The following is a 13,105-nucleotide window of genomic DNA, read 5'->3' on the forward strand; positions in this document are numbered from 1 at the left end:
GAAAGAACAGGACTGGGAATCAAACTTGGGGTCTCCCATACAATTGAACATAGCACAGCCATTAGCCACATGGCTGGAGCATCATTAAAATTGAAGATCAATTTTGCACAATACAGATATAACAGCTACATCTGGCAATGCCAAATCTATATTGTGAATCTTATTTATTACATTTGGTAAGGGAACTACAATGGAATGGGCAAACTGCAGTTAAAAACTGAAGATAGCGACCACTCAGTCACAGTGATGAGGTTATTTGAAAGCAAGAAATTTAAGAATTTAAGAAGCTGTCAATTCTCCAGAAATCGCCAACAGCAAACAAAACAGATGGATAATAAAGCTCCTTACCAATCACTCAAGCAGTAAACTGTGACACTGGAAATCTGCCAATGCCTTTATCCCAGTTCTCATGAATGAATCTTTGACATTTTATGATGCCCATTTAAGGTAGCCTAGAATGACTGGATTATTCGTTTGTGATGTGTTACCAGTTCACAAGTTTGACTCTGGCTTTGTACTTGAAAAAGCCTGCAGTTATGCTGAGAATTTTCAACTTTCTAGGACTGTTAACCATCTTAATAGCATTTCTGCTCTTTTGAAACATTATGCTCTGTAGCAATGCAAGGAGTCTATTCTGTCGACACTGGTTTGTATTTTATCTACACAGCTCACAGTAGTTCCTTGAATCAAGTGAGAAAAAGAGAACTGCGGTTATCTGTACAAGGCAAAACTGGATGGGGGAACTTATGGTATTGCTCTGATTGGTGTATTTTTGTACATGCCTAAAGCCTAATAGTGAGCTGTTGAGTGCCCTCAACTCTCATTCAATTTGCCAATGAAGTCAATTGGAATTGAGAAAGCTCAGCATCTCACAGCAGGTACTCAGCACCTCACACAATTGGGCCCCTATTTACTCAAACATCCCATACAAATATATTTCTAGTAGATTCCTATTCATGTAGAATTGACTTGGTCTGTGGGTCTGAAATATGTTCTGAGTTACATACCCTGTAACTTCAGCTGGGTTGCATGAGCTTCTAGTCATATTGGTCCCTTGCTGTAAAATTCTCCATGAGGTTGACACTTCTTACAATAACTCAGTGTAGGTTATGTTTGAGTGATTAGGTTTCTGTAACAATCCAACAGAAATAGTTAGGGCAAAACCACAGGCCTGCCATCAAATTCTGTTCTGCACAGATAAGAGTGGCAGTTTTTTTGTAACATCGTGGATGCCGTCACTATGACTCTCAATTTTGAGCTGTGAAGATAAATAAATAACTGTAGTATTAACAGAATAAAGAGCCTTCTTGTATTACTACAGGCATTGAAAATTCCAAACAATGGCATTAATGTTAATATGTAATGTTATGTTATTAATTACTATGATCAATGTGGACTGTGGTAGCACCTAGGGGCTCAAACCACACATCAGAGCTCCACTGTGCTAGGCACTGTACACACATGAACTAAAGAGATGGTCCTTGCCCTAAGGACCTCAGGATGACAGACAATAGATGGACAAAAACAAACAAAAGGGAGGACAATGTAACAATCAAGGCACCAATGAGCAGCAGACAGAGCACACTACCTGCTAGCCAAGAAGAACTTTCCTAGGAGGGGAGGGGTGAACACTAGGGAAGAATTTGTCCCCAGATACCGGACAAGTCTTCTTCACCTCAGTTTTTCTACTTGAAGAAGTTGAACATAGAGACTGGGATTGTCTTTCAGGGGAGTTAGATGCACAACTCCCATTGAAACCCAATAGCAGTTGGGTGCTTTACCCCCTTAGTCTCCTTCAGAAAACCCAGGTTTTCTTGCCCAGTAGAGTAAGTTTGCATGTGTGAACTTGTGTCATAAAAGTCTTGACATCAACAAGGATAGTAGTGATTACGCCTCTGAAACCTGGGCCCTCTTGTCATTATTTTCAAAATTGCCCTCCACCTCCTGCTGCTCTCTTAAATGCTTTTCTCAGTTGTAATCCACATTGCCTCCTCCCTTCTTTCTGGGGCTGCTGTGGAGAGTAAAGGCTGCAGCTGGGCCTTTTTCAGTTGAAGATTTAAAGCACTCTGACTAAGAGGTTCTGACTAGGCTAAAAATACTGAGTGATGTGCAGTGGGGAGGATAAATCTTTTGTAGGAGGCCTGAGGATAACTTCCCATGGTCTTTTTATTGAAATGCCTGCAGTTTTTGGTACAGTTCAAGTTCAGGTCAAGTCAACCTTGGCAGGGATGATAGTAGTAATCAGAGAAGGGGTGAACTATATGGGTAACACTGAGCCCTGGGTGCCACTGGTTCACCAGCAATAAGGTAGCCTCGGATTCATGCATCCCCCAGACTCCTAGGTCAATGGGGCTCCTTTGGAGCACTATGAGCAACTTCAAATTGCTCTCTCCAAGCAGAACCCCTGAGGAGAAAAGACAGCAGCACAAACGTTAGCTGTCTTTCCTTGAAACGTATGTTGAGTTACAGTCATATAATAAGTTGCAGGGCCAAGTAGTAAACTCCATTCACCTTGGACCGCTTCACCTTCATCAAGCCCATTAGACGACAGCTCTATAGGAGAAGCAATATTCAGTCCTGCACCAGGGACAGGTTTTGTAAACGGGATTGTGTGGTACAAAGACAGCCAAACTGTCAGCCAGGAAGAGAGGATGTGGCCCTACCTGACCAAAGATCACCTCCACCCCGGCATTTGTGGGTCCTGTTCTCTCTCCGACCCTTCTCAACCGGGCCTCTGCAAGGGTAACTGCAGCCCCTTTCTAGGATAGTTGTGACAATTTGGGGAATCTGTCTACGTACAACTTATGAATTCCAGTTTGATTTTATAACCTGCCTGCGCCCTTATGTTTTATGACCCTTTTACTAGCACTCCTTGTACTAAGGAGTCACGGGAGTGGTGCTGACAAGTCTATTCACGAATAGGCCAATTGTTATACTCTATCAGGACCTAAATAGATCTTACCTAGAGACTAACTCCTGCCTAGATTAAGCCAGTTTTATCCAATTTCTCTGCGGGGGACTGGAATTTGGAGAGTGGAAAATCCCCAAACAAAAGAACTAAGAAATCAGTTGTTAGCACTGGGTCTTTATCACACAGCCTGAGGGTACGTCTACACTCGGGTTCATGAGGCTCGGGTTCATGAGGCTCAGGCTCATGGCTGAAAAAGTGCTGTGAAGACACTGGGGCTCAGGTTCCAGACCGAGCTCTGGGTCCCAGTGAGGGTCCCAAAATTCAGGTTCCAGGCCACGCCCGGATGTCTATACAATTTTTAGCCCTGCAGCCCAAGTCAGCTGACCCAGGCCAGCCACAGGACTTTTAGCCCTATGTAGACATAGCCTGAGAGACTTGGAAGGAATCCAGAGGGACACTCAGAGACAAAAGAAGTGTGGGCAGAAGAGAGGAACAGAGGGGTATGCTTTTGTAGCAGAGGGGTTCTTTTAATTGCAAAACCAGCCACAGAAGTAGAAACCTGACTGCAGCAAGGGGAGAGAGTGAATGAGTGAGCAAGTATCAGAGAGGCCACATGCTGGAGGGGTATCCTGGACTCCTTAGAGGACTTGGCCTTAGCCCAAAGTATGCTCTAAAGTGGTGAGGAAACTAGGCAGGGAATGGTGTACAGCATTTTATTGTTTTGTCTAGATCTGTATATTTCTTGTGCTAGCTAAAGTAAAAAAGTTGATTGGTTTCTGGAACCCTTACAAAGCCTGTGGGTCTGTTTGCGTCCACGCTGTTTGTGTTCACAGAAATTTTTTAACTATAAAAATCACCTCAGAAAGAAACTACCTCATGCATTAATGACCTTGGCACAAAGACCAAGTTTGCTTCATGCCCCTGAAGAGGTGACCTGTAAACTCAGAGTGCCCACAAGCTGCAGCCTGCTTAGATCACGGGACGCTTAAGAGTACAGTGTGCGGTGGGATCCAAACCCAGCAATCTGGTGAGTGTCCCGCTCAGGGGAGCTCTACTAGGGCTGTGACCATAGTAACACTCCAAACAGAAGCTTCTCTTCCAAAAATTACATGCTCCAAGACAAAACGTACAAACGGCATTCTTTCCCTGTGGTACCCCTGTCGTCCTAGCTCAAAGGGTGAGACAGGAATGGAATCAGCAGACTGTTGCACATGAGTTGGAGGCACTGGGGGAGTGCTTTGAATTAGTTTTGGAATGTCTTTTAATCTAACCTCTTTGTATCAGTTATAGGTTATGCCGAGTAACTGTATGCCACACTTCTTATGTTTTGTCAAATGATGTGTATTTTTTTGTATTTATTTATTTATAATTAATGTGCATGAAATTCTCTATTTCTTTTCTCTAATCAATCTTCAGGTATCTCAATGCCGGTACCTGTGTTTGGACTACAAGATGATTCCAAAGTGTTCAAGAAAGGTAGCTGCCTGCTGGCTGATGAGAGCTTTGTCTTAATAGGCTCTTTTGTGGCGTTCTTCATTCCTTTAACCATCATGGTGGTCACCTATTTTTTAACTATAAAATCACTTCAGAAAGAAGCTACCTTATGCATTAATGACCTTGGCACAAAGACCAAGTTTGCTTCATTTAGTTTTCTCCCTCAAAGTTCTCTGTCATCAGAGAAACTCTTTCAACGCTCTTTGAACAGAGAGCTGGGGAATTCAGGAAGGAGGACTATGCAGTCAATCAGTAATGAACAAAAAGCTTCCAAGGTACTTGGTATCGTCTTCTTTCTGTTTGTTGTGATGTGGTGCCCGTTTTTCATCACCAATGTGATGGCAGTCATTTGCAAGAAATCTTGCAATGAAAAAGTCATTGGAGGACTGCTTAATGTATTTGTCTGGATTGGCTACCTTTCTTCGGCTGTCAACCCATTAGTATACACACTGTTCAATAAAACCTACCGTTCTGCTTTCTCACGTTATATTCAGTGTCGATACAAGGAGGAGAAGAAGCCTTTACAGCTGATTTTAGTGAACACCATACCTGCTTTAGCGTATAACTCCAGCCAACTCCAGCTAGCACAAATGAAGAGTTTAAAAAAAGAGGCTAAAATGATGGCCAAGGATTATTCTATGGTTACAATCGGAATACATCCTTTAGATAGTACATCAAAGGGCAGTATTAGCCCAGACAGTGAAAAGGTTAGCTGTGTGTGACTCTGCTAGCCTGTCAACAGCTGCCATGGCAACCAATGGTATGTACTCAGAAAACTTCACCTAACTCTGAGAAGCTTTGATAGCGTAGGAAAATTAGCCCTGTCTAAGAGAACTTCAGTAGCATCACATACTCATGTTATCCAGTTGATGACAAACAGGGTTAAAATGCTATCAAATGTGCATTTTTTTCATACAGTATTTCAGCTGTTTTAAGGAAAGGCTTTATTAAACTTATTTTTTTAGTATCCTAAATAATATATTTCTTAAAGAAAAAAAGCAATTTATTGTATTATTATACCATGGGCTGTGACGAAATTAAAGTGTTTCTTTTCCTTCTGCAAATGAAAACAAAGCTATTGTTTGGTTTACTTGCTGGTTACGTTTGAATTAATTTGTCTTGCTACAATGTAATTTTATTATCATTAACTGAATGAGCACTTTACAAGATTTTACAGGAAAGAAAGCATCAGTTAATTTATGGATATATATTTAAAATAAAATAAATATTAAAGAAAATGCTCTGAAAACCTGTATAGATCAACTATGTGAAAAAATTTGGTGTTTTTATGGATATTTTTCCTTTCCAATTACAATTCTGAAATGTTGTTGGCCTTTCTGCCATTTGTTCTGTACTTCAAGTTAGTTCTCTTCAAAAGTAAATTAAATTTGAATGTTCATTTGTCACTACAAACATTATTGAGCTCTACTTTCTATTTCATTTTATCCCCTATTCTGAATGTTTCACATACACTGGTTTAGACTTTAAAGTATACTGTTACAAAAAGCCTCTATTGAGCTTGGTTCTCTACTACATTATACTGATTTTACAACAGTGTAAGTGAGGTAACAGGGTGGAAAATCAGGCCTAACACTGCTAAATAATTTCAGGCTTAATCCCGTTGACATTTCTCTTTACAGCTCCCATAGGTTTCAAATATAATTAACTTCAATGGGCATTCTGCATGAGTAAGGAGTGGGCTTTAATAGAATATCTTTCCCCATTTCTGTTCCTTGTTTTGTTTTAATGTTTCTATACTGAGAATAATTAGAAGACTGAAAAAGAAGTGTTTTTTCTTACTAGAATTTGGTTTTCCTCCATCACATATGCAAACTGTTTTGCTGTTGTTAGAGGGTTCCTCAGGAATGCTGGGCTCCTTGCATTATTTGGCTACAATCTTAATGAGGGATTCCTGGGCAGATCCTTACATTTTGTGGAGGCCCACTGAAAATAATGAGATTCTGCAAATGGTGTAGGATTCTACCTGCACAGACTTAAATGGCAGGATAGTTAGATTATTTAAAAAGCATCAATATTTTACTTTGATAAAAAGGCCTAATCATGCAAACATTTACTACCAGGTATAGCATGTGTTTCCACTGAACCCAGTAGGATTCCGTGTGGGAGTAAAATTACAGCTGTTGCTACTATCTGCAAGATTGCGTCCAAATACTAGACAATTACATGAACTTTACAAACAGGTATAAGAAAAGCAAGGTACTGTCCAGTTTTAGAGCCTATCAACTGAAAATAAAGGGTCACTATTAGGTCAAAAGTTATGTCTTCATTAAGACACTAAGTTTCACCAGCATAAGGAGTGAGTAAATACTGAGTGAGGACTTTAGCATTTGGCCCCAAACCAAATTCCCTTAGATGATAAAAAATGAAACAATCTTAAAAATCTAACTTAGTGCCTATCGCGACCTTGCACCAAGTGCATGGTGGCATGAGTCATAGGAGCCTTCCCTGGTGCAAAGAACAAGTCGCATTTCAGTCTGCACTGACTTCAGTGCAATCATTACTCACTGCTAGTGCATGTCTAGGAGATCTGAGAAGCCACGGTGTTTCCCTGAAGCACAATATTTTCTGAAGCTTCTGAGTGGGTGAGTGCTTCTTCATGCAATCTCCCCCACTGGGCTGTGCTTTACAGACATAACGGAGCATTTAATTTCCACTATTTATACTGTTTGTTTATTTTCTGCATTTTATTCAGCTTGGCCAACAAAAGCGGACTCCCCATTTCTCGAAAATTTCATTTTCTGTCTCTAACAAGACTATTACAATGTTGCATTGCTCAGGTTGCAAACTGAAGGGAAATATTGCAGTCTAAACAAGTGATTTTAATTAATTGTTTTACATTTCATTAAAGGATGTCTATTTATATATGGTTCTTTAAAACTTATTAAAATAAAACCTATATTTTAGACCTATGCTACCTGACAGTGTCCTTTTAATTAATTCATCTTGGTAATAAAGAACTTACCTTTCCATTAGAACGCAATGTACAAGACATGGATATATGATACTTGATTTTTAATCTCATTAGCTCTCAGATAGTTGCTTATGCGGAGAGAACAACAGTTTTAGCCCAAGAAGCCTCTTTAAACAAAGATAATGGAATGCATAACAGACAAAGATGAATGTCTCTGGCTCTTCATAAATATCTTTGACAATTTGATTGCTACTGTACCTGATCCTGCAGCCTTGCTCTTGCAACATTCCCATAGACTTCAATGAGCTTTGCCTGAATAAGGACAACAGCCCCCTAGTTTGCAGTAATAGATTTGCAAGACAGTTAATAAATAGATATCAACTAAGAGATAAATTTTATTGTTGGTAGACATCAGGATTTAGCAATTTCAAGACCAGAATTTATAGCGCCCTGCTGATATCTAGCCACTGTCTGAACTGAAATACAGTACTGCTTACTAGGGCTGGTGGGGGGAAATTATTCCACTTCATGAAAAAAATTAAGATTTTGACATTTGTTTTGGTTCCACATCAGAGAAAAATGAGACCTCGTGACATTTTTCATGAAAAAATGACACACACAACACCACCACCACCCCAGGTTAACTCAGCTGTTAGGGCTCTCACCTGGGATGTGGGAGACCCAATTTCAAGTCTCTGTGCTCTGAATCAGCAGGCTGTTGGCTATTTTGGGGTGGGGGTTCTCTCTCTCTCTCTCTCTGTCTCTGCCACCCTGGATCTGAGAAACATTTGCAATCTAACAGCATTTTTGATGGAAAAAACCTTTCATCTAAAATGTTTCAACCAGCCTCTGCTATTTAATAATAATTTATTTTTTCAACAGCATCTGAAAAGTGTCCAGTGACTTTAAGCTTCTATTAGAGAATATTTCCTTAGTTTGTGGCGACTATGCCCATTTTTATATATAGTAGGGCAAAAAATCCTCCATTTCTATCCCATTCATCCAATCATGTACTGTATATATGTATTTTGTGCCTAACGGTAAGATGCATTCTATTTTGAATACATATAACATAAATGTTTATGTAAATAAACACAAGAGAAGAATGTTTGTTGTATTTTGAAAAATTTTAATGTGAAATTGTGCTCTAATGTTTAATTGTTTTCTTAAATCCCACTGCTAGCCAAGCAGATTAAAGCACTCAAATGCCGTCAGTTCCTTTATAAACTGGAAGCTTGTCTAAAGTTATTGGGGTGGTTTTTTTGTTTGTTTGGGTAAATTTTAAGAGAACTATGTTTGCTGAAGGTTAAAAAAATATTAAAATGTTTTGTTAGAGTCAGACAAAGCAGAACAGCACCTTAAGGAACTTTATGACTTAATAAAAATATGGAAATTATGATCATTCTACCTTTTGACTGAATGTATTTCTCTACAACAGAAATGTATTTTGTTTGGATGGGCGATAAATATCTTACTGTAAATATCTCAGTTCCAGCAACAAGCTACTTACAGTATTCATCAGCCTATCAAATTCATTTGACTCAGGGGAGTATTATAAAGGTAAGATTAGTAAGTGCCATAATAAGCTACAATATAAGGGCAGTTCACATATACATAAATTTTACCTCAACTTCATGACCACAGCGCCATCTTTTGGTAGTTTTTTAAAGTGAATATTATCATAAGAAGAAATCAAAATGTGTTGTACCATTTAATGCTTTGTTTCCTGCCACGTGCATAAAATAAACACCTTCCTAAAACATCAGACTGTTAATTGTTCTGTACAGTACATATGATTTTATTTACAACTGTAATGTGTGTTAAAGTAGGATGGTTGTTAATAAAGTGCCCTCTCAAAACCCAGTGACAAGTGCATGAGCTTCACCAGTCTTTGTAACGTGCAGCTAAAAATATATAGCCTCATATTGTTCACAAATTATCCAATTAAGGAAAAAAGGCTCCTTTACTCATTGACCAGTGTGGCACCACTGGGATAACTGTATCTGATGAAAACCTTGGTTCCAAAAAATCATCCCATACAATCCTACTTGTTCGTACTAAGATATTATAGCATCTCTATGTTGGGCAGATTCTACTTTCACTTACTCCAGTTTCACACCAATGTAATTCCATTGACCTCAGTGGCATTACTCCTGATTTACACTGCTCTAACGAGTCAAGAATGAGACCCAGTACCTATATGTTCACATACCCATTCTGATTTCCATCAGCTGCAGCTCAGTTTTCAGTCTTTCAAGCCAGCCTTATCATCATCTTCATTATTTATGTTACAATTGTGCCTAGAAATGTCAATTAGGACCAAGGTCTTAAACAAATCCTGCTTGTTCGCACTATAAACAGTCTGCAGTTTTGTGAAACAAAAGGGTTCTGGCTTAACAGAAACAGAGCCAGCACTAGGCATAACCAGACTAAGCAATTGCTCAGGGCCCTGTGAGCAGCTCAAGGGAGCCCCCTATTCGCTTTTTATTATTTGTGGGAGGCAAAATATTCCTGCTTAGGGCCCCCAATGGGGTAGCACTACCTCTGAACAGAAGGCAACTAAAGTAGACAATTCAATAAGCAGTAGTAGTTCAAAATAATAGAATCCAAAATCTGAATGACGATTGCAGTCTTTAATTGTTGCTTTCTGCATGGATAAGGAGTTTACTCTTCAATAAATACAATCACCAGGTATTATTTTGCAACTAATTCATCACTGAAAAATTCATATGCACAGTATTCCACAATGCTACAAATGGACAAAAATACAGGTATTTGGCTTTTTCAGTCACTAATAAAAATCAGCTTTTACAGTCCAGCAGCATGGGTTCATTATAATGAACTCAGGTGTAATTAAATTCCATTTAGAATTAAATAAAAGTCCCAGATTGTTTCAATGTTATGCAAAGTGCATACTGCAACTCCAGTATCAGTGAATGTTTATATATAGTTATGTAGTTCTGTGGGAGGAGTGAGAGGAAGACTGCTTTACTGTAAGAAGTAGTCATGGTACCAGAATTCCTCTGTTTTTTTGAAAGCGCCTTCATTGAGTTAACACTTATTATGTAGTTTGCCCTGATTGTTGAATGAGAATTCATCTGGTTCATCCATCTGGCAGTTCCAGCTGTAAAACAAGAGATGTCTGGTCTGCAAGTTTATCACTGCATGATTTCAGGGGACAACTGAATTCTTGAATGGCTGAAAATATGGCAGATGATATTTGGCAGGTTTCTGTGCTGCGGTGATGCTCTTTGGGGTGTATAACCAATTTGTTACAGTACTTACCACATGGCACATAATTCTAGATGACTTTAGTATTGGCATCATGTATCTTGCAAACAGAACAAGATTCCAGGAACAACTACTTTAGGGTGTGCTTGAACCTCATTCTATTTGACACTGATATTGCTACTTAGGTATCAGAGAGGCCTTTATTTTATCTGAAACTGTAAACTGTTATAACAATGATTCTAACACAGCATGATAAATTATGTCCAAAAATTTATTAATTTAATAAAATCTTCACATACTTCAGTATGACCAGGAATCTTAAATTCATAGATTCTAAGGCCAGAAGGGACCAAATATAATGAAAAGCTGAGAGGACAAATTATTTCATTTGAACTCAGTGGGATTGCTCACGTGTAAAGTTATTCACATGTTTCAGTATTTGCAGGATTGGAGCCTTTCACTTGTGAAAACCAGGATTAACTCCATTTAAATCAATGGGATTACATCAGTGTAAAACCATTTCTAGACTAGGAAATTGCATCTTGTTTAGTTAACATGTTTTAACTAGAAAAGGTGGGTGAGGTATTATCTTTTAGTTGACCAACTGCTGGTGGTGAAAGAGACAAGCTTTTGAGCTTACACAGAGCTCTTCTTCCGAAATCTGTGTAAGCTCAAAAACTTGTCTCTTTCACCAACAGAAATTGATCCAGTAAAAGATATTACCTCAGCCACCTTGTCTCTCTAACATCCTGGAACCAACATCCCTCCAACAATATTGCAAACGACAATGTTTTAACTAGCAATTTTGTAATACTAGTATAGGCACTCAGGGGTGTACAGGAACTACACTGCATGTGCCCGTTCGGGCAATAATCACCCAAAGGAGACAAGGAAGGATGAAGAGGAAGTGAGACATGGCCCTGTCTCCTCTCCACACCAGGTGATAGAACTTGTGGCAGTGGAGAGAGGAGTAAACTGTACCATTCTACAGGATGGTTCAGCATACATGCTTTGGATCTTGGGTGGAAGTGGGGCAAAAGGAGAATAGATAAATATCAATATTTAATAGGGCTGTCGATTAATCGCAGTTATCTCAGAAAAAGGGGGATAACAAAAAAAATTGCAATTAAAAAAATTAATCTTGATTAATCACAGTTTTAATCGTACTGTTAAACAATAATAGAATACCAATTGAAATGTATTAAATATTTTTGATAGCATGTCCTGTGGAATGGCGGCCAAAGCATGAAGGGGCATACGAATGTTAAGCATCTCTGGCACACGAGTCGGTGGGTGAGCCACCGGCTCGGGGAGGCTAGCCCCCAGCCACCCCTTCCACCTGAGGCCCCTCCCCTCCCTCTCCCTTACCCCCCAAACCCAGATCCCCCTCCCCTCCTGGAGCATCTGGTGAACGGCGCATGGCCCCCTGGAGCACCAGGCTGGCAGCCTCCCCCCCAGAGCACTGAGTTATGCACAGCCCCCACTGGGCAGCGTGCAACCCCCCAGAGTACTGGGTGGGCGGCGCATGGCCCCTCAGAATACTGGGCAGGCAGGCAGCCCCCCCTCCCATCCTAGAGCACCAGGTGGGCATGTGGCCCTCTGGAGCATCAGGTGGGTGGCCCCAGCACCATGTGGCGGGCGGCCCCCCAGACCACTGGGTGGGCGGACAGTGCATGGCTCAGTCACTGAGAACACTGGGCAGGTGAACGGGACCCCACAAACACCTTGTCTCTCTCAGATTTTGGAAGGCACTTCAGATTCTTAAACCTGGGGTCGAGTGCTGTAGCTATCTTTAGAAATCTTACATTGGTTTCATTCCTTTGCGTTTTGTCAAATCTGCAGGGAAAGCGTTCTTAAAATGAACATGTGCTGGGTCATCATCCAAGACTGCTATAACATGAAATATATGGAAGAATGTGGGTAACACAGAGCAGGGGACATACAATTCTGTTTTCTTTCTTAACTGCCACTATACCCTGGGATTTTTATAACTCCAAAATATCTTTCCAAGACAAAAGTCTCTATTAGATTTTTTCAGTGCAGTGAAATTCATTTGCTCCCAATTATTACAAGCAGTTAGACAATCTAACAGTTATATTCTTATATATGATTCTTCTTTTTATTTGTTGTTCTTCACAATTTGAAACTTGGAGATCATATTATTTGATCACAATCTAAGTCATAAAAGGGACAGGGTAAGCTAGGGTACCAAAATAAAATTTTTACCAGAGGAGTACAGTTTTCAAGGAATTTAAGCAGTGGGGCATGACTTTCCTTTTCTGCAGTTATGTTGACACTATTTAATGATTTTGTACTTTTCCAGCTATTTTTATATGACTATACAGTACATTCATTTTTTTTAAGAAAGATTTAAAAATAAGACCTTTTTCAAACAACAAAAGTGTAAGGGTTTATTTTTAAACCTTTGGTACTCTTCAAAACAGTAAAAACATTTACAAGTGTCTGCTAATTTCTCCCCTAGTCATATAAGCCATACACTCTGTTCTCATTACTGGAATGTAAGTGATTGGCAACTT

The 13,105-nt window shown here is 39.6% G+C and overlaps 1 protein-coding gene across 1 annotated transcript in view; it reads left to right on the plus strand.

Moving 5' to 3' along the window:
- Window positions 1-11,185, plus strand: part of HTR2A (5-hydroxytryptamine receptor 2A) — a 53,099-nt gene extending 41,914 nt beyond the window's left edge. Inside the window, exon 3 of the mRNA XM_048850407.2 lies at window positions 4,328-11,185. Within this exon, the coding sequence (XP_048706364.2) occupies window positions 4,328-5,127 (800 nt within the window). The 3' untranslated portion in view covers window positions 5,128-11,185. The remainder of the gene's footprint in view (window positions 1-4,327) is intronic.
- Window positions 11,186-13,105: the final 1,920 nt, after the last annotated feature.

Source organism: Caretta caretta, chromosome 1 (genome assembly GCF_965140235.1).
Source record: "Caretta caretta isolate rCarCar2 chromosome 1, rCarCar1.hap1, whole genome shotgun sequence".
In the NCBI taxonomy this organism is placed as follows: domain Eukaryota; kingdom Metazoa; phylum Chordata; order Testudines; family Cheloniidae; genus Caretta; species Caretta caretta.